We start from the raw sequence: 21,302 nt of genomic DNA on the forward strand, positions 1-21,302 counted from the left end.
AAAGAGTGGGGACCACCCCAGGCTGAATTTCTGATGCTGAACTGTGGCAAAAAGGCAGGGGATGAAGAGGAGGCAGGGATTAGGGGGATGAAGGCAGCTTCCCTCTAGAAACAGCGTGGCTGAGCCCCAGTTACAGGACCACAGGCATGGCCGCAGTCACGTTTCAAAGAGGTGGTAGAGAAATTCCTTAGAGTACCTGAAAAACTCAAGTGATACATGTGCTTGGGAGATACCTGGAATGAAGAGAAAATACCAGCTACAAAAGGTTGTTTGATCTGAAAGAGTAAAAGCAGAGCAAGAGCTAGGACTGGAAATTAAAGCCAGACGAATTCAGGTCAGAAACGCGGTACAGTTCCCCGGTTTTTCTTAACTGCTCCACTTTTGATATTCAGCATGCAACCAAACTTCTTCCAGTAAAAGCAGATGTCTTCCTGGAGGAAAACACTTCACCCAAGCAAAAGTCACTTGAGGTCACACAACTGGATGCAACTACATGGCCAGCCTTAGGCAACTGATCAGATTAAGGAATAAAATGGTTCTTTTAGTGTTAAAAGCACACACTGAACAGCATATTCCTTTTTTTTTTCCTTTTTTTCCTCTATTATTTTTTTTCACTGCACAGCTAGATTGTTAAAAAAAGCTTCCCATGCAAGCAAGAGGGAAAATGCCTAGCTTGCAGGTAGAGATTCACGGAGGCTCAGCAAGCAAATCTCGGCACAGATTCACCATGGAGAGCTGATGAATGCACAGCACAGTGAGCTTTAGAAGTTAAAAAATAAGAACCATTTTGTCCTCCTTTGTGCTTCCTCTGTTCTGGCCAGGTTACTTACATGGCATGCACTTTGGGAGATGCACGGTTTGTGCTGATAATATCTGCTTAACTTTTCTGCAGATACACTAATTCTTCCTCCACTTTTGCAGCTGTAATATTTAGGAGTGATTAAATATCTCTCCTCCACACTGCCTTCTCTACCTTGTGGGCATTCACAACACAGCAGGAACCAGAGGAAAACCAGAACACCAACCCTGCTGCATCCTCCCTGCATATAGCAGATGTCACTGACAGGATCACCTGGCAAGTGCCATCAACCAGGGGGCACATTGTATCTTCTCTTACAGAGGAAGCATATTATCATATTATATCTTATCTTACAGACAGCCCCTTCATCTCATTTTTCAAACCCATCTGAAAAAATGGGAGTAAACGATGAGACGTAGTGACTTAGAGAAATTTAGTGTTACATTGTTCCAAATGTTCTGAAAATTGCTCTTTACAAACCTGCAGTATGTCTTACAGAGCAGGAAAAATAGGTTGTGTGAGTGCTCCTGTCCCTGTACTGTACAGCAGCCTCCTGCAGATGCTAAGCCTGGGCTGGTGTGGGATTGCTGGCCTGGCTGGATGTTTCTAATTGTTTCCAATCAACTGTTCTAATAACAATTCTAATCTTGTCTTCGAAACAAGATGTGCAGACCAGGCATATGGCACTGGACAGTACTTTGGCAAAACCAAGTTATCAGCAGAAAAATGTCTCCAAGAGGAGATTTCCATCCCTGCAAACAACACGGCAGTGATGGAACATCAGCTGCAATCTTCCCAACCCCATCTTTTAGACCTGTTCTGATTTTTGCCTTCCTCTATGCTCTGAGTGATAGGGTGAGGAAAACCTGATCTATAGAATCATGGAATTGTTATGGTTAGAAAAGACCTCCAAGATCACCAAGCCCAACCATTCCCAGCACTGCCCAGGCCACCACTAACCCAAGTCCCCAGGTGCCACGTCCACAGGGTTTTTAAATCCTTCCAGGGATGGGGATTCCACCCCTGCCCTGGGCAGCTGTGCCAGGGCTGGACAACCCTTTCTGTGAAGAAACTGTTCCTAATACCCAATCTAAACCTGCCCTGGCGCAACTTGAGGCCTTTATCTCTTACCCTGTCATTTGTTACATGGGAAAAGAGCCTGACCCCCACCTGGCTGCACCCTCCTGTCAAGGAGTGATTGCTTCTCCATCTGCAGAGAAATGATGATATTCAACCAAGCAACACTGGTGAGCCACTTGGTGCCAGCACACATTTATTTGGTTTGACCAACCAACAACCAGTAAGGAAACCAGAAATACCAGGGAAGCCCATGGAGGCTGACACCACCAAAAGGAGCTGTTTAATGTTTTCACAGTTTTATGAATTGCATTGATGCTCTCTCCTTCCCTGAACTCTTGCTAGGAAGAACAGTGGAAGCCTGTCACTCACAGGAACTGCAACCAGGTCAGCACTAAGCCAGGATCTTTCCTTCAATATCCAGAGATGTTTAAATCTAGGACACCTGGATCTAAGAGGCTTGGATCCTGAGTTATTTAAGCACTGAAATCTATCAAGCAATGCAAAAACACAGAGAACAACTCTGCTCCAGCCCAGAACTGGGTGACAGAGGAGCCAGACCGACTGATTGTGGCATCCTCAAACTCTGTAAGTGGTCCAGTGCTTCTTCCCATGTCCTCCACGTGAGGCGTGCCACCACACCAAAGTTCCTAGAGCAAGGGAGAAGTTAAGAGACCCTTCCTGGAGAGCACAGTATTGCAGACACAGCACTCACCCTTCTCTGTCTATGTGAGGCAATGGGTGTTTGGAGGTGTTTCGCAGCTTTCTGTGAAACTGGGTGAAATCTAGTTTTTCAGGCTGCAAGTCCCACGTTGCACCACTAGGAGAGAAAAACAGGGAAAAACAGAGAAAGGAAGTCCACTACTAATTAAACACCACTGAGCTGAAGAGCAGAGGGCACATCGGAGCCTGCAGACAAGGAAAGCTGGCATTTCTGGGAGCACCACTCCCTGCTGCAGAGCATGTGAGCCTCCAACCTTCACACTTATGCATCTCTTTTAATTTCATTTTGTCTTGTTTTTTAGGTACGCTGAGCTCTTGTGGCTTGATCTAAGCCTCTAATTTTGATACAGAACACACCCTGCAAGATATACTCGCTCTCTGTACCAAGAGGGTATACCAACAGGTACTGGTCTGGTCCATGCAATGATGTTCTCTCTTTTCCTGCACAACCTGTCTGCTCCAGTGACTCAACACATGCAGACTGTGCATAAAACCAGACAGAAAGCATATTTCACTGCTTGTCCACACTGAGGCAGTAGCTAAGAAGCCAACACATGATGGTACCTCCAACTAATGGGAGAGTAAAATCCCAGAGCAGTAGCTCAGAGCTGACTCAAGCCTTGCCTGTGCAGCTCTGGGGTGACTGTAAGTAATTGTACTGGTATCAGTTTCAGGTGTTTGGAATGCAAACCCACCCAGTGGCCTCTCCAAAGCACACAGGATACTTTCAATAGATTGTGCTTGGTGCCACAGGTTAAATGGGGATGGGGAGGAGGAACAGTGATGTCAGTACTACCAGGGTACTTTCTGGTGTCTGGGTACCAGCAAGATGGACACACTGGTGAAGGCTAAGAGAAGGTGTGGTCCATCTTAAGGGTCCATCTTTCTCTTAAAGCATTTTAAAACCAGCTTACCTGAAGGAGTCAAAGGTGTTGGCAGCCCAGATGTCTGTGCCCAGCATGTCAAGGTTGCTCTCCTTGTTGCCATTCTAGGAGAGAGGGAAAGGAGGTTACTTGCAAGGAGGCACATGGAACTATGTGAACCACGGCACAGCCTCTCCCACCACCAACCACGGAGGTGTCTTGGCTCTGGACAAGGAATCCTGTGCTCCTGTGTGAATCCATGCTCACTGCAATGCAGAGACCCCTCATCTGCTGCAAAACTGCACCGTGAAGGCAAAGAGTGACAGTTTCAGCCTTGGGGACACAGAGCTGTGCACAACATGGAACAAACAATGCACAAGCTCAGCTCTGACTCCAGCCCTGTCCTCCTGCCCCATGTCCACAACCATGATCCACCAAAGTCCAGGGGGAAGGCTGATTCACAAAATCACAGAATCATTTAGGTTGGAAAAGACCTCCAAGACCATAAAGTCCAACCTGTGCCTGATCCCCACCTTGTCACCCAGCCCAGAGCACTGAGTGCCTCATCCAGGCATTCCTTGAACACCTCCAGGGATGTTGACTCCATCAGTACCCTGGAAAGCCTGTTCCAGTCCTTACAACCCTTTCCATGTGGAAATTCCTCCTGATGTCCACCCTGAGCCTCCCCTGGCCCAGCCTGAGGCCGTTCCCTCTCCTCCTGTCCCTGTTCCCTGCCAGCAGAGCCCGACCCCCCCGGCTGCCCCCTCCTGTCAGGGACTTGTGCAGAGCCACAAGGTCCCCCCTGAGCCTCCTTTGCTCCAGGCTGAGCCCCTTTCCCAGCTCCCTCAGGAATTCTCCAGCCCCTTCCCAGCTCCCTCAGTTTCTCCTCATCCCACCCGTGCTCCATGGACAAGCAGAATTCCCTCACTTCTTCGGGAAAGAAACCGAATTTCTGAGCACCAAAAGGGGCCATTGGCCTCTTGCCCACTGGGCACTCCTGGGCTCATGTCCAGCCCCTGGCACCAGCACCCCCAGGGCCTTTCCCCATGGGCATTATAAGAAACCCCCAGCCAACAGTAAAACACCTTGAATTTCCCTGTGCAGCTGCTTAAGTTAAAATGGACAACCCAAAGCACGAGCAACTAAAGCAAAGACCTCACATACGCTATTCAAAGCCCCTTCACAGTCACCACCCCTCACATGTCCTCCCTGCACAAAGAGGGATGCCCTCTCCACCCTTTGCAGATGAACTAAAGCAGGTTGGATTCTGCCATTCAAGACCATTCAAGAAATCAGACTTGACTCAGTCTGGATGGATTGAATGCATTGCAAATAGCGAATCCCATATTAACTGATTTTCCCCTCAACATTTCTTATTCAGATTACTCATAATCTTGCACATACTCAGATTATTTAAGCATTTCAGTCCAAATGGTTCCACTCTGGCAAAACACAGAGAAGCTGGATTCCATCTATTCCCTACCATATAACTTCTGTCATTTTCAGGTATTATTAATATTAACCAAGACACTAGAAACTCATAAAAAATGTGACCATTTCTTAATGAAGTCCCAGAGCTCAATCTGCTCACAAAGTGAGCAACACTCTCCCAACCAATGTCAGGACACATGTCCTCAGTGAACAGATGGTTACACTTTGCAGTTATTTCCAGCATAACAACCAATTTAGACACCAGAAACTCCAAACACAGACAGGTTGCTCCCTTTTTAGTCTCCTCCAAGGGGTTTATGGATTATGATTTTAACCCCTGGGGATTTGCAAGTTGACATGTCTCTGCTCAGAAACAAACTACCAGAAATACTAATAACTCCCATGATCAGTTACAGAAGATGAGCTTTTTATTTTAGGCAAATGTAAGCATGATTTTCTACCACCAAGCAGAGGAATTAGTTTTTTAAATCCTTACAAACATCCAAATGCAGTAAAATGGAAGTACACAGGTGCAAGTTAGCATAGCTGTCACACAAAGAAGAGAAACCTCTTCTTGCAGACAAATCCATTTCAGGTGGTGAGGAGGTCAGGCAGGTCCAAGGCAGCAGCTGGATGCTCTCACCCAAACCTGCTCCTCCTAGAGGATGTCCCCACAACGTCTTGGAGAGACTCCAAGCATCAGCCAGACTCCACAAAGACAGTGCCAGGCCCCAACGATAACACACCTTGCCATTAAGTCGTGAGTCACTGTGGTCATTTCAAGACACCCTTTTGGTCTTCCATGACCTGTCTTTAGAACCAGTTCCTGTCTCAGCTCATAGGACAGGGAGCAGCCTTGCAGCCCCGTGCTGCAGGGAGCTTACCAAAATGCTCACAGCACAGTGCTAAGACTTAATAGTAAGACTTGAAAAAGCCAGTTCTCAAATCCAGGTACAAAAAAGATTAAAAACTGCATGTATTTAAGAAAAGCAGTGACTTGCTGTCAGTCCCCCCAGGACTGCAATTATAACCATCAGCAATTTTAACATGAAGCTCCCAGTGACCCCACCCTCAGCTTTAGATCATCTTTTTCACTGAGAAGTAGTTAGTACTGCTGAAAATTAATTAATTCACTAGCAATGATGATTGAGAGACAGACTTTCAAGAGTAACACCAGTACTCTGAGAGATGAGATATCCAGTGAAGCAGATCCTCCACACCGTGCGGTTCAAATGCACGTCCACAACCTCTGTCCTCCAGCCCTTGTGAGCACAAATGACCTCCATCCACTGCTGCCCAGCCCCTGTAGCTGCCCAGACAAACAGGGACAGGCCCACGTGGACTCTGGCTGTTTACCATGCATGCAGCTTCAGCAAATTCCCCACAAAGTCAGCATTAGCATGCATGCAGCAGCTTTCCAAAGCCCAGCTCAGCGTCCCACCTCTTGCTGCTCCTCATTACCATTCTCCAGAAAACAAATACGAAGTCATGCCCTTCGTTGCACAACTGCAACCCTGTTAAATCATCACTGCACACAGAACAACACCAAGTGGCCACCTGGGTCCCTAGTATAAATTCAGGGCTCATCCAGAGCCATGTGTTACTTAAGCGTTTTTCAGTTCTGAGCTTGAAGAGCTTCCCCCACTTTTCCTCCTTCTCAGCTGCCTACAACCCCTGGCTGCACTTTGGTAGAAAATAAAAAAAGATGAGATAGATACTGAACTGCCTGAAAAGGCTCCAATTAAGCATTTCCTTGTTGAAAACTGCAAGTTTTCACATGAAAAATACAGATAAAAGTACAGCAATTTTGAGGAAGACAATATTATCCCTACTCAAAGAGAAAAGGTATGTTGAAAAGGACCAGAAAGGACCATCACTTTCTAGACACAGCCAGGTTCTGCGGGTCCTGTCCCACCACAGCACAGCTCAGGAGGAAAAGCTATTTCCTCAAGCTCTTCGGGAGGATGAAAGGATGAATGGACCAGGACTCTGAGCACTGGTTCCCGACCTCAGTCTGCCCTCCACTGCTGGCACAACGGGGGCTCACATGTGCATAGAGGAGAGCGACTCCCAAGAGAAGACAGGAAGACAGAGGCTGACAGAAACTAACAGTCTGAGTTCAAGGATGGACCTAAGACCATACAAAAAGTGAATTCTTAGAGTCTTTTGCAGGGTAGGAAGGTAACTCCCCATCTAGCCCTGCAGACAGCTCACACAGAAGGCAGCTAGACTCAACATCACCATTTAACACTATCTATGTGCTGTCCACTCATCTTTCAACTTCTAATGAAGACCTGCCAGCAAATAATTACAAACATCTCTTGATTTCCCAAACTGAAATACTCCAAGACTTCAAATACAGAAAAAATCCCTGATTTCCTTTGCACTTAACCAGCTGACTAGGGACTTCTTTCCCAATATTAAGGCACTCTACACACCTCAGCGGGTCACACATCATGAGTGAATTAAATAGGTCTTTGAAGTGTCCTTCACAGCTGACATGCACCCACACTTCCGTGTGACACACACCACAAACATGTCGTGAGGAGGATGCCTCCAATAAGCAGCAAGCACAGGCCACAGCTTCGAGCACGTCACTACCAGGTATACCTTGGTCGATTGCCTGAACTGGCTGCTTCTCCTGTGGCTGCCAGACCTGGATCCAGAGCTCTGCCTGGAGCCCGACCCTGGCCGGGATCCTGTGCTTCCACTGCTGCTGTGATCCCACTCATCCTGAAAACAACAAACAGGTTGCTTTAGTCAAGGGCAACTCTGCCCCACACACTCCAAAACCACTGACCTGGCGGGACAGGAGAGCTCCAGCTCCCAGGCCACTCGTGCTGGCACCTACAAAACCATGCCCATGACCAGCATCCTGATTGTGGGGCTTCCTCTGGGTCCTTTAACATGTTCTACTTACACATTGCAAAAGAATGACACTCTGGGAGGCTCTGATGAAGATAAGATTTGGCCCTAGTACTCTAGTGTTTGCATGGGGAAAAATAATACTTACCTTCTCTATCTTCATGAGGATTAATTATGCATATTCATCAACCCCACATCCTCTAAAGCTGCTTAAGGGTATTTGGACAATGTCCTTAATAACACGCTTTAACTTTTGGTCAGCCCTGAATTGAGCAGGCAGTTGGACTGGATGACTGTTGTAGGTACCTTTGAACTGAAATACTCTCTTCTATCCATTCCATTCCATTCCTTTTACAGAATCGAAGAATATCCTGAGTTGGAAGGGATGCACAAGGACCATCAAGTCCAACTCTTAAGTGAGTGGCCCGTACAGAGATCAAACCCCTGACCTTGGTGTTTTTAGCACCATGCTCTGATCTAGTGAGCTAATCTCAGGGTCAATTCCATTCCATTCCATTCCATTCCCATTTCCTTAATTCCCCTCCCAGGCCCCGATCAACTTCTCAGTCAGTTTTCCCACTGCTCAGCCCACTGCTGGAGTCCAGCTGCACACATGGCTGAGAACTCTGGTAGTTTACCAGGAGACACATTACACAAGTAACTATTTTTGTCTCTTAAGGAGCTGTGCCTGATGTTCTCCTTTATTCTCTCACTTGTTGTGCTGTCAAGTAAGCTGCAGGTTTCTTGTTCAGCCCTCAGGGCATAATGGCTCATTTGAAAACCAGAGTAACTCACCTGACCAGCTCTATCCAAATACCCCACAAGGTGCTTGGGGAAAAAGGTGGATATTGTCAAGGTAATTACTCCAAAGGCTTGGGAAAGGCTTTTAAAGTGACCTAAAATGATTAAAACTCCATGATATCACAATGTGCAGAATATTCAACTCTTCCAAGTAGTCTGAAAATCTGGGAAATACAAACGGAAGCCTATGTTCTAGGACTGGTGTGAGAGCTGACACTTCAAAAGTGTTTTTCATGTCTCAGACGTCCTCATGGGGCTACATGCCATGGGCTAAGGCAAGGGCAGGGCCACCTTGGCCTTCAAAGTCAAAAGGATTCACCACAACAGCCAAGTCCAGGCCATTAATTTGAGGGCACAGCCCAGGTCCCAGCTTCACAAGTGCCACCTGACTGGGATGAGGCAGGAAGACAACTGCACAGCAGAACCTAGACTACCTAAGGTGATGCTACCCAGTGGTCCAGCATGGACCTTGATGTACATTCACCCAACACAAGGAATTGGAAGCAAAACACTCCAGTGCTGGTTTCTGCATCGCTCCAGCTGGACATTCTCCACACTGCAACCTTGTAAGTTTTAAGTAAGCTCAAATACACTGCAGTGTTGACTTCAAAAGAGATTATCTAGTTTTCAAGTTGTATATAAATGAAATCTGAAAGGTTGTGATTATTCCCACTGACAGTTAAAGCACCTTCTTCCCTTCTCATCACACCCTGACCCAAATCTCCCAATGGCTGAGAAATACCAAATGGCACAAAAGGAGTTGTTCAATTGGCATGGAGGGAAAAAAAACTTGGTGGATGTCAGGCAGGCCACTTTAGGAAGCCCTGGGGAAGAGCCAGCCTTGCAGGCATCCTGAGAAGTGAGAAATACGTCCCTTGACATGGGAAAGATGTGCACCAACTGAAAAGGTGGTTGGGAGAAATGCACCTTCACTGCTCAGTGTTTGAAGGATTAATTGTATCCTACACACTGAACACCTTGTTCACCCACACATACAAAATTTCTGTGCCAAATGCTATGGTGGGACCAGGTCAGCACACGCACCCTTTGCTTTGAAAGACATACTGAAAATAAACACTGTTCAGTTATACTCAGTTGACACAACTTTTAGATCCTTCAGACAATCCAAGGTGTTGCAAATTCCAGAAATGCAGCTGGCCACAATAAAGCCCTTGTGAGAAATGAGGATATTGGTACCACTGTGCATCAGTGTCCACCGAGAAAAGCCACTGGATACAGCACAAACCAGTTAGATCACAATCACAGGTGGTTTTACTAAATCAGCTTGTCCCCTGGCTCTAACTCATGGCCTGGGGCTTCTGCCCTGTTTGCCTTCCTTACCTTTATCAAGCACTGATACTAATATTGAAAAAACCAAATCATTTTTAAAATAAAATTGTTACACCAAAAACTGTTGAAACGTCTGCTGAAGATGCAAACAGTCCAAACTGAGTATGGCCTGAATACCCTCAAGTTCAAACTCACCAGCAGAGCCAAGCTCAGTATTTCCCCCAAATTTCTGACTCATTGCCACAGATGAACAACTTTTTACTGCTACCTTACTGACAGGGATTCAAATCTCCAGAATGAAAATACAACCCTCAGAAACAATCCCAGACATTTCTGGTGGCTTTGTGTCCTGCAATAAAGCTTTTTCACGCTAAAATGGACCCTCTCTGCAGACCTTGTGCGGGAGCAGGGCTGCTCGCACCAACCTCATGGGTGATGCTCAAGGAGTGGGTGAGAGCACGCAGGTAATGATTGCTCCTTAAAAAAACAACCAAGCAACAAAACCCCTTCACCAGCATCATTGCAAAGCCCATAAAAACCCATTCCTCCCAAGCCCACAGAGGCAGCTGGAGTCCAGCAGAAAGCCATGGCTTGGCACTGGTGAGATGTGGCACTGCTCTTCCTCCATCCTGCACCACCACCTGCGTGTGTTCTACACAGGGCTCCTGCTAAACAAACCCAGCGTGCTGCATGAACAGAATTGTCTGCCAAAGCTGACAAACACTGAAGAAACAGATGTAATGGCACAAAGCCCTCCAACCTTTGCCTCCTGCTGACCCAATCCCCCATCACCTGGCCCCATTACTCTGCCGTGCCCTCAAAAAAACAAGGCTCTCCCAAACTCTTCCCACATAGTCCTTGAACTCTTGCTCCTATTTGGGCTCTTATTTGGGCTCCTCCACCTACCATTCGTGGTCTACACTCATCAGCAGGAGATGGGACTTAGGAGCCACACTTTGGGACTGGAAGGGAAAACACCATCCCTCCAGAGACTGATTCCCAGAAGCTGCTGAAACCCATGCCAATCCTTCTGGCCAAGCTCTGCACCTTCTCAGGAACAGTCAGGCCCGTGCACATTACCACTGTCAGCAGCCCTCCTTTGAAAACTAGCTGTCAAATCTAACATTTGCATTTTAATTAGCAATAATCATATGTTTCACTTACACTGCAATTTTCACCTTTGCAGCGAGCTCTTTGAGGCATGAACTAATTAATCCTGCTGCCTTTGCCAGCTCAAGAGTTAATACTTCCTGCTGCTTCAGTGCAAGTTTGAAAATCCTTTTTCCAGAAAAAGGAGATAAGTTTCCCCAGTGCAGAAGCCATAAATGGAAACACAGTGATCACCTACGTAGTTGCTCTCAGTGATGACAAGTATGGGTGAAGTGGGCTGTGCTGGTAGAGATGTAGATCAACTCTAGCAGCAGCACAAGTTTTAGTGTCCGGAAGATATCAGTGGATTCTGGATGGGATTCATGCTCAATTGTATGTAAAAATTTCAATATTCAATGTACAGCACTCACAGGTAGGCCAGAGGAAAAACAACAGGAAGGTGGAGGAGCTCTCAGGCCCCAAAAACCTCTGAGATATTCCCCAGGATAACAAGGGTCACATCTGTGCCTAGGAGATCCCTAGATCAAGTTGTGGGGTGTCCTTCAAATGACTCCTCAACTTTGTTTTAAATCCTGGTCAGAACAGAAAACAGCTATTGTGTAAAAGGCCCTTTTTGAGGTTTTTCTGCAGTGGAGGTTTCCATGCACCCAATTTGTACTGCTGCCAAATCTTCCCATTATGCAGAATTTTTGCACTGCACTCCAGGCATCTCCCTAGACCTGTTTCAGAACAACCACTCCAATCTTTCTATGGAAAACCAAAGGCTTAATTATTTTAACAATTCAAAATACACCTTTAAAAAAACCCCAACAACAAACCAACCACAAGATTCCTCTAAATATATTAGTAGGGTAAACTTTCTAGTTTCTTTCTTCTCACAAGTATTACATAATGCTATAAGAACATCAGAAATTGTTATAAAAATGTCATGCAGTAACCCCAACCCCTTTGGCTCTGCTCCTTTTGTCCCCAGGTCTCTGTCCACCTTCCCCAGCCCTCTCCAATCTGCAGAAGGGACACCAAACGTCACTTTGAGCTCTTCTTCCACCACAGAAAGTAAGGTTTTATCTATACCTGTGTCTCAATACAGGACCAAAGGACCTGATGGACTTGGAACTAGGAGGTTAAGCTTACAAGATCTTTCTGGGCTACCTGGGAAAGGACCAAGCCTGTGTGGCTGTGTTTTTTGGACAACACTGGAAGAGCCATGCTAGCCAAGGATGTGCTAGATAGCTCGTTTACACACAAGGATGAAGAGGAGGAACACTGAGGGCTCTCGGAATGGCACTGGGAACTCCAGATGTGCTACAGAAACCCATCAGCAAGACCCTGTCCCAGCCTCAGGGGAAATTGCTCACGTCATCCCTTCCCTGCCTGGAGCTTCAGCACTGGCTGACCTATTCATCCAAACCTGGAAGGATGGAGACCTCAAAGGTAAATCAGGTCTCACAAAAGTAAGTGTGGGAAGCTCTGCACTGGGCAGACAGCCATCACCCGGTCCTCCCCACCCAAATGGAAACTGAGGGTGACAAGATGTCCTCTCACATGAGTCACTGGTGACACCAGGCCTAGAAGACACCTCCCTCCACCCTCAGAAGCAACAGTTCTCCAAAGCAGGCAGCAAAGCAGTGAAGCACCTCCCTCCCAGACCTCCTGGCACCCGAGCAGGTGTCTGCTTCACAAGAGGCACTGCGGCTCCGTGAGGCCAGCCCCAAGGTCCAGAGAAAGTTACACCTATATGGCAGTCCTCTCCAACTGCAGTTGCATTCACCAAATGAGGAAGCATCACCCAGCAATTACAGGCAGAAAAGTGACTGGTTTCCTCAAAGCTGCTCTTTGATCATGGGCAAGTCACTCCACTTCAAGTTCTACTTTCTTCCTCCATCAGGCAGGGATACACCAACATGTACTCCCTGGCAAAGCCAGTGTCTGTCTTTCGCTTTCTCTTTTTATTTCAGAAGCATGAAAACAGCATCTGCAACATCAGCCAGCACCCACCTGCCCCAACAGATCCTCAACACGGTGGCCAACCTCAGCCAAATTCAGTGCACAAACTGGCCCTGGGCTATGACATGAGCAGGTCAATGAGATGGAGAACCTCAAACAAGGTCCCCAAACATGGCACTGTTGGAGCAAGTCCAGAGGAGGTCGTGAGGTTGATAAAAGGACTGGAGCACCTCACCTGTGAAGACAGGCTGAGAAAGTTGGGGCTGTTCAGCCTAGAGAACACAAGAGCACCTTGAGCACGTGGAGACCTCACAGCACCTTCCAGTGTCTGAAGGGGCTACAGGGAAGCTGGGGAGGGACTCTGCATCAAGAACTACAGTGACATGACAGGGAGTAATGGGCACAAGTTGAAAGAAGGGACATTTAGACTGGATATAAGGAAGATTTTTTTTTTTCCTGTGAGGGTGGTGAGACACTGGCCCAGGTTGCCCAGGGACGTTGTGGATGCCCCAACCTTGGCAGTGCTCAGAGCCAGGTCAGTTAAGGCCCTGAGCAATCCGTTGTAGTGGGAGGTGTCCCAGCCCATGGCAGGTGGCTGATTTTTAAGGTCCATTCCACCCCCTTAACATTCTATAATTTTTAAAAGTCCTTCCAGAGTCATCCCTCTTGTTTTCTCTCAGATCTGGACCCAGTGATGGGCAACACAGGCTGTCCACCAGAACAGGGAAAATGATTGACAAATTTAGTCAAGACATCCTGCCAATCCACTGTCTCTCCAGCCCTATCTGGTTAGCCAAGAATTTGGGGCATTACACGCTGCCTGCTGATGTCACTGGACTTAAGCCAGCAAGACAATTTCACTGCTAACTTCAGTTATCTGGACCCGGTGACATGATCCCTTCCCACCTGCCCTTGCAGCATCCACCAGGGAGGATGTCCTGGTGGTTGATCCCAGGAAGTCAAGCAGCACCAATGCCCGCAAAAAAAAAATTCTCTGGAACTGCAAATGAAATCTGCACAGATAATTGGATTTTTCCACTCTCCACTAAAACTGAGTTCCACTGTTCATTGAAATCTGCCGTTTCCCAAGAGACAGCCTCCATGTATTGCCCCACACCTCCTACTGCCTTTGCTTTGGCAACATGGCAGCTTTTACAGCCATGACATCAAGCCATGGACATGGAATGACAGGACCTTAAACCTCACCTCATTCCACTCCCTGCCATGGGCAGGGACACCTTCCACTATCCCAGGTTGCTCCAAGCCCCGTCCAACCTGGCCTGGAACACTTCCAGGGCTCTGGGCAACCTGTGCCAGGGCCTCACCACCCTCACAGGGAAGAATTTCGTTCCAATATCCCATCTAACCCTGCCCTCTGGCAGTGGGAAGCCATTCCCCTTCGTTCTGTCCCTCCAGGCCCTTGTCAGAACTCTTACGTTAGCACAGTTTGGGACGCTCTTTACTCCATGTGGTATCATCTCCAGCCAAGGCCCAAGAGTGCAAACCCACCACCCCACCCTGCTATCATGTGCTGCTGTATCTGCGGGTTTAACAGGAGGGCAAACCAAGCCATCTCCTCCACCACCAGCTCCTCAGGGAAGACAGGACCAGAGTCCTACAAGCAAGGTGTAAGATCATCCAGGTGTGATCCACACACCCTTTCTGCTCCTTCACTGCTCAGATCAGCAACATGACCATCAACTGGGGAAGCCTCTGAGGGCCCAAACCCTGTACCAAGTTCCTGCTGCACCTGGTGGGACATGGACACAATCAGCAGCATGAAACCAAGTCCTGTTTACTGCCAACAACACAGGTTTTTGCTTGGTGATGATGGGTGACAGCCAGCCACCATGGAGGAAGGGAGTGACTTGGCCAGGAAGGAGAATTTTCAGCTCTCCCTCTCCCACTGCCCGGAGAAATGGCACAAACCCGCAGAGTGCTCTGGTTTTTGTTAATGGCTTTTACGTAAGGGGAGCCTGGGATGAGTTCCTGCCAGGCCTTTCATGTACCAAGAGCTCTGCTGGCTCCCTAAATATGCACCATACCAGAAGTCTTTTACTTAATGAATTGCTCTCAGAAATATATCAAAGAGCTTCCTACTCGCCACAGCCTCACAAGGGGAATGCAAATAAAGTATTATATAAAAACTTCCCACTGGCTCTTTTTGGGGAAGAAAAAAAAAAAATCCAAACATAAAAGGGTTTAAAATTATTCCATTATCTAAACCTTCCTCATTTATAGAGGCAGTGAGGTGCTCAAATAGTATTTTGAGTACCTGGTCTTTGCCCCAGAGGCTCACACGGGGTGAGACCTAGCAAACCTTCTGGTGGTTTAGTGGAGCATGGCCATGCCATGCAGCAAACAGAGAGATCCCAGCAGGAAACCAGAACTACAGATGAGCTGAATACAATTGTGAGACCAGGATTTTCTCAGCACATGAGTTCACAAAATGTATCTCAGAAGATTCCTCCATGAGGAGACCATTTTCTCACAGCCATCCATCCACAGAACTGGAAAGACCAGGAGGTTTTAGTGGGAATTTTCTGTGGTTTTAAGCCACTTCTTTGTATGGGATGCCTATCTGCCAGCCTGTGGGAACTGACATCCATCTAGTCTCACACAGCTGCTAATATGTCTCACCAAGTGGTGCAAGAGCAGGACAAGTCTTGGGTGCTCTTTCCCACATATAGCAAACAACATCAGAAACCAGCAATTTAGGAATATCCTGGGCTGCAGGTTGCATCAAGACACCTCATTTTTACCCTTAAATTGTATTTTATTCAGAAATTGCTCTGAGCCCCACACTTGTACAACAACCAGTAGATGCTTATATACACACATACTGTATATAAATGCATAACACATACAAACTAAAAAAAATATTTCTTTTATTTTTCTTAACTTGCTGCCCAGAATTTCAAAGGCATCAGGTAGTCAGGAGGGCATAGGAGGATTATCAGGCATGGGAAAGTGAGCTTCTCTCTAGGCTTCCCTATAACCTTTAGGAAGCCAATTACTTCTGAAAATGCAAGCCTAGACTACTCTGTCTTCAGAGAAAATGAACCACATGCTGAATATATTTCCAGGACTAACCTAGATTTCCATATAAATACCCTTTCTGATGGCCAGGTTAGAACCACGTGAGGCATACCATGATCACTGATACATAACCCACATTTTAACAGTAGCTGAAGCCAGCAGAAATCTCAAATCCAAGTATTTTTCAACTAAGACTGGCAATGCAAAGATCTCGGCTGGAAACACAATAGGAAAACCAGGAATTCAATTTTCTGCCCAAACCCCTCAAATACATAAAAAACTGCAACATAAAAATGCCACCAAAACCAAACCAAACCAGACAAACCCAACCCTGTATTCCACTGGGAAATAATTAGCTGGCTTCTTCCTTAGCAGGTTTGAAAAGTGATCGATAATTTTAATTTAAGAGAAACATCTTATTAATGATCTTTTTTTTCAAATATTGAAAGATTCTAGTGAAAACTTAACAGCCAGAAATGGTAATAAACTGCACCTGGTCCTCACCAGCAGCATTTCACTCATACATCAGTGACAGTGAAAGAAATGCTTGCCTGGACTGAGGAACAATAGCCTGCAGCTCCTCTTTGGTGCCAAGTAAAATTTGTTACTCACAGTTAAAGGAAGCCAAACATGGAGAGAGATAATTACTAGCTCTGCTGCAGGCTGGGAGAGAGCCCAAACACAGGGTAAGCAGCTTGGGCACCAGGAAATGGTGTTTGTGTGTAGGAAAGGAGCTCCCTGTAGGAGGAGATCAAATACGTTTAATTCCGAGGGGAAAAAAAAAAACAAACCAGCAACAAAACCAAAAAACCCCCATGTAAGCTGAAACAAAAGACTGCATGGCACCAGGCAGATGGAGGATGTCAGGAAAATAAAACCCATGCACGACTCCTGCATCCTCCTGTGGTCCCCACCAGCCACTGGCATGTCAGCAGAGCCCTTGGGTAAAGAGCCAGGGACCTTCTTCCCCAGGGAAAGCCCCTGATGCACTCAAGGAAGCTCGATGGAAATGGCCAGTCTCCTGGCTGAACATCCAGCAGCAGTCTGCAGTGCTGGGAGGGAGCGTGGATGATGTTTTGCTGCTGAATATTTTGACACAGATCAAAGCTGCAATAAATCAAATCCACAATTCCGTCTGGCACCTTCAGGAGTTCATCCGAAGCAGTGCCTCTGTTCAGCACACACCTTCCTACACAGCAACACCCTGCCTTTGCTGGGTGCAGGTGTCAGTAGGGGTGCTCCCAGCATCCCTGCATCCGGGGCTGTGGCAGGGACAGGGTGCCTGACCCCCCTTCCCTCAGCCGAGAAGTCCCAGCATGGCTCCATGTGGGAGGAAGCTGTGCCCAAAATGAGAGCTGCAACATGCCCTGCTCAGACTGGCACAGCCTCTTGTATGCCCTGCAAGGGGCTCCCAGGTTCCCCCTCATGGACCCCACACACGGGACTGAATCTGGAGGACATCAAGCAGGGCAAGAGCACGAAAGCCACCAGCTTGAAGCCACATCTTCAGGTGGGACATCCATCAGCCACAACAACTGGAAATGCTGTTTCCCCTTCCCTCAGATGCCTCAGTCTCACATCTCCTTGGGCAAGTGGTGCTCTCACAGAGCTGATGGTTTCATGGTGACACAGCAGCTCCTCAACCAAGCGACAATGGTCAAAACAAGCCCACACCCTACCCAACCCTCTGCCGTGGGGGTACTCACATGAGGAGGGACAGCCTCCTCCAGCAGTGCTTGGTAAACGCTCCTCACTTGTGTTCACACCACAACCAAGCACCAAACCCGACTCACACCTGGCTCCTGTCACTGCACGACCAACACAGGCTCTCAGCACGTGCAACTTTGCTTCTTCTGCCAGCTCACCCTCTCAGCTGTTTAATGCTCTTCCCTCTAACACCATCCTTGTGCTGCAGCACATAAAAGAGAAGCCCAGCTACACAAAGACCCCTCATTCCAGCTACATCTCATGCTGCCAAATCAGCTCTGATGCTCCAAAAAGCTTCCTTGGAAAGGTGGCAATAAGAAAGTCTTCAGGAATAAATGTGATGCTCTGTATTTTTCCCCCTTTAAGCCCCTGGTGAACACATCCAACCACACATCAGGATGTTGCCCACCTCCCATGGTTTGGGCAGGAACGAGCTTTTGGATGCCAGGCAGAGGGACACATCTTCCCTCCCAGGGGAGAGGGAAAGCTGGCAGCACCTCCCAGGTGAGGCAGTGCAAGAAATAAAGGCAAAGGTCTGGGGAGGAGGAACTAAACACAAGCCCTACCTGGTTATGTTCATGAGACGACGAGCCCTTCCCTCGGGATGGGGAACAGCTGCCATCAAGCTGCTCGCTACAATCCGCTGTCCACTGCAAAAGGGATAAAAAAAGGGATTGTGTAAAATAATAGCTGGGCTGGGCAAAACTGCTGTGTCAGTCCACAGTGCACAGAAAACACCGTCCAGCCGTGGGCATCGCTGCACACGTGTGGCACCCCCTCCTTTTTGAGGATGATCCCAAAGGCTTTGGTTTGGAAATGCTCCACCCACTGACAGCGGGTACAGGGAAGATGCAGGAACAACTGTGGGAAAGCACTTGATATGGTGCTTTGCAGTAAAATCCAGCCCAAATATCTCCTTGCTGACTCTGATAGTGTTTGGAATATCACACACCAGGGTGGCTTGACTTTATCACTCTTTTCCATGGAATTCTTCCATGGAAAGTTGGGAAATTTCTGCTTTTCCCAACTCTTGTGTGCTTCAGGGATGGATATATGCCCTGAGCTGCCAACACCCTGTGTTTTCATTTTAAACAAAACAGAAAATGAGGATGGAACTGTAGGTTTGGCCATTGCCATACATGGCCATAGGGGATCAGCAGATGCTTAGGCCAGGTTGCCCCAAGGTTTGGCAGCAAGGTGCCTCCACCAAAATAATTGAATTTGGTGTCATTTGTTGCTTTGGTTTTTTTTTTTTCCCTAAAGAAAAAAAGGGCTGCATCATACTGGTGAAAAAAAAAAAAAAAAAAAGGCAATTTTCACTTGACAAACATGAGAGATGCTGTTTAATCCTAAAGTCATTTTGTCACTCCTTCAACAAAGCGAGGACTGACCAGTCCCTCTTCTGAGGTCCTTCATGCTGGAAGCACTTGGCTGCTCCAGAGACACTCAGTGCTTGGTACCATCACCAAGGATGATGTGCGAAGAAAATGAAAAGCCATTTTCATTGTTTTTTATACAAACTAACACCTGAGAGCTCCCTGACAGGTATGGATGAGGCCACAAAATAAGAGTCACCACTACAACTGCCCATGATCCCTGCTCTCATCAGAGAGCCCATTCTAGCTCACAGATGCAGGGATCTCAGTCTCCCCTCATTAAAGAGAGTGATGACTCTCTCTCTCCTGCCACCTCTGCTGACCCACCTGGACAGGCTCATGATGCCATCACTCTTGAGAGCCTTTTACCAGACCTATCCCTATCTCCTTTAACAATTTGGAGTGCAACCACATGCCTGGAAAGGTCTCTCAAGGTAAAAGCTCACTCATTATTGTCCACAGCAAAATATAATTGCATTTTTCCCTCTGACTTTCCTCTTTTTTTCCTGGTGGGAGCAAGGTTGAGGACATCCCCATCACAGGAAGATCCACATTTTGGGATTCTCTGAAGTGCTGATGGATTCAGCTCCCCTGAGAGCAGCATGGAGGATGTGCCTTTCCTTCCTGCCCCCAGCAAGGAGAGCAGTTGTCCAGGGATGCGGTACCATCCAAGCAACTCTCACACACATGTGAATGGATTTATCCACTCTCAGGCAGGGAAAACACTATTACAGCCATAAGGAAACAAACTGCAGGGAGATTAAGTAACTTGCCCAACATTAAAGATTTAGTTGCTGGCAGAACCTCGCAGTTAAAAACCATTTCCTTGGTCTCAGCCGAGTGCCTTTCCCCTAAATCCATCTTTCTCCCTCTGGCTTTCATTAAGAGGGAACGTGCCACCTTCCATCAGGCTGGCTTCCACCAGGGTTACTCCAGCCAGCTGCAGGATGTGAGCGTGTTTATTCCTTGCTTTGCTAAGAACTGATCAGGAAGAGAAAATCAGAAATAAAAATTCCTGATTATTTCTGATAGGAGGAAAAATGAAAACCTTTGTGAGACAAAAGATAATTCCTTCTTGGTGCATCCATTAAGACATGGCTTGATAAACGCAAGTGACCTAAGTGAAAGCCCATCCTCACTTTTTGTCTACTATACAGCCCTAGAAATACAAAATGCTGCGTTTTGATGAAGTTTCACAATAAATCCTAATTAAACTTCCGCATCAGTGGTCTGGGGTACAACCACATTTAGCTGCTCCATTTGAGGCGCCTCTAAAAGTGGTTTAATTAAAAGAGTCAGATCTTTCATTCAGATCATTCATTTCATTTAGAGTTCAGATCTTTCATTATTAGGAATTTTTCTTTCAAAATAGAACCCAGCCATCTTGAAAGAGAACAGTCTCAGAACTGACATTAAAAACTCAGCAGCTCCTTTTTTCCAGGGCAGGCCAGGAAGGAAAGCTAAAATGCCATTTCCACAACTGGAAGATGGATTTGGTTGCTGTAATCAAGGATTTTAATGCAAAAACTGTATATGGTTTTCAGAGAATTAGAAATTTTTGTCCTTAAGATGCAGAAGGAGCCCAGGCTTATTGGCAGAGCAGTGGACAGGCTGGAAGAGGTTGTAAAACTTTGTCTATTAATTTATTTCTAATTCAATACTACTTCTGAACTTGACACGTTAATAAGTAGAACTTGTCTGTTTGACCTGAAGCCCCTCCAAAGCATCACTTCAAACACAGACATCTTCCAGCCTTTGGTTAAAAAATACACTTTGGATCACTAGATTTTTAAATATATTTTCTCCTGCTTCTAAGGGCTTTGATCCTCAAATTGTAAAAGACCTCTTCACCAAAACCTGTTCTTAAAAAGGTTCCTTTAGTAATTTCTTTACACTGAGGTGGTATGAAAACAGGTCTGGAGCTCTGGGTCAGATCCTCAGCTCCAGCAAACCTGCAGAGCTCAGACAGATCAGATCAAACACTGCTGATACCAGATAAAGAAGGGATCCCTCATATACAGAATTATGGAATGGTTTGGGTTAGAAAGGATCTTAAAGCCCATCTCATTCCACCCCCTGCAAAGGGCAGGGACACCTTCCACTAGACCAGGTTGCTCCAAGCCCCATCCAACCTGGCCCGGAACACTTTCAGTGATGTGCCTTGAGACCATAAAAAACCAAACCCAGCATCAGGAGACTGCTACCAGCAGGCTGGAGACCTCAAACACATCCCCCAACAAACAAGCTGCCCAAACCCCAGAGTTTAATCCCATC

General features: G+C 46.9%; 1 protein-coding gene across 1 annotated transcript in view; it reads right to left on the minus strand.

Moving 5' to 3' along the window:
- LOC103615662 (CBP80/20-dependent translation initiation factor) overlaps positions 1-18,300 on the minus strand; it is a 19,776-nt gene extending 1,476 nt beyond the window's left edge. Inside the window, exons 1-4 of the mRNA XM_017734335.1 lie at positions 18,219-18,300; positions 7,504-7,626; positions 3,514-3,587; positions 2,592-2,696 (exon numbers count right to left, since the gene is read on the minus strand). Coding sequence (XP_017589824.1) covers positions 2,592-2,696; positions 3,514-3,560 — 152 coding nt within the window. The 5' untranslated portion in view covers positions 3,561-3,587; positions 7,504-7,626; positions 18,219-18,300. The remainder of the gene's footprint in view (positions 1-2,591; positions 2,697-3,513; positions 3,588-7,503; positions 7,627-18,218) is intronic.
- Between the last annotated feature and the right edge of the window lie 3,002 nt (positions 18,301-21,302).

Source organism: Corvus brachyrhynchos, unplaced genomic scaffold (assembly GCF_000691975.1).
Source record: "Corvus brachyrhynchos isolate BGI_N302 unplaced genomic scaffold, ASM69197v1 scaffold285, whole genome shotgun sequence".
NCBI classification, from domain to species: domain Eukaryota; kingdom Metazoa; phylum Chordata; class Aves; order Passeriformes; family Corvidae; genus Corvus; species Corvus brachyrhynchos.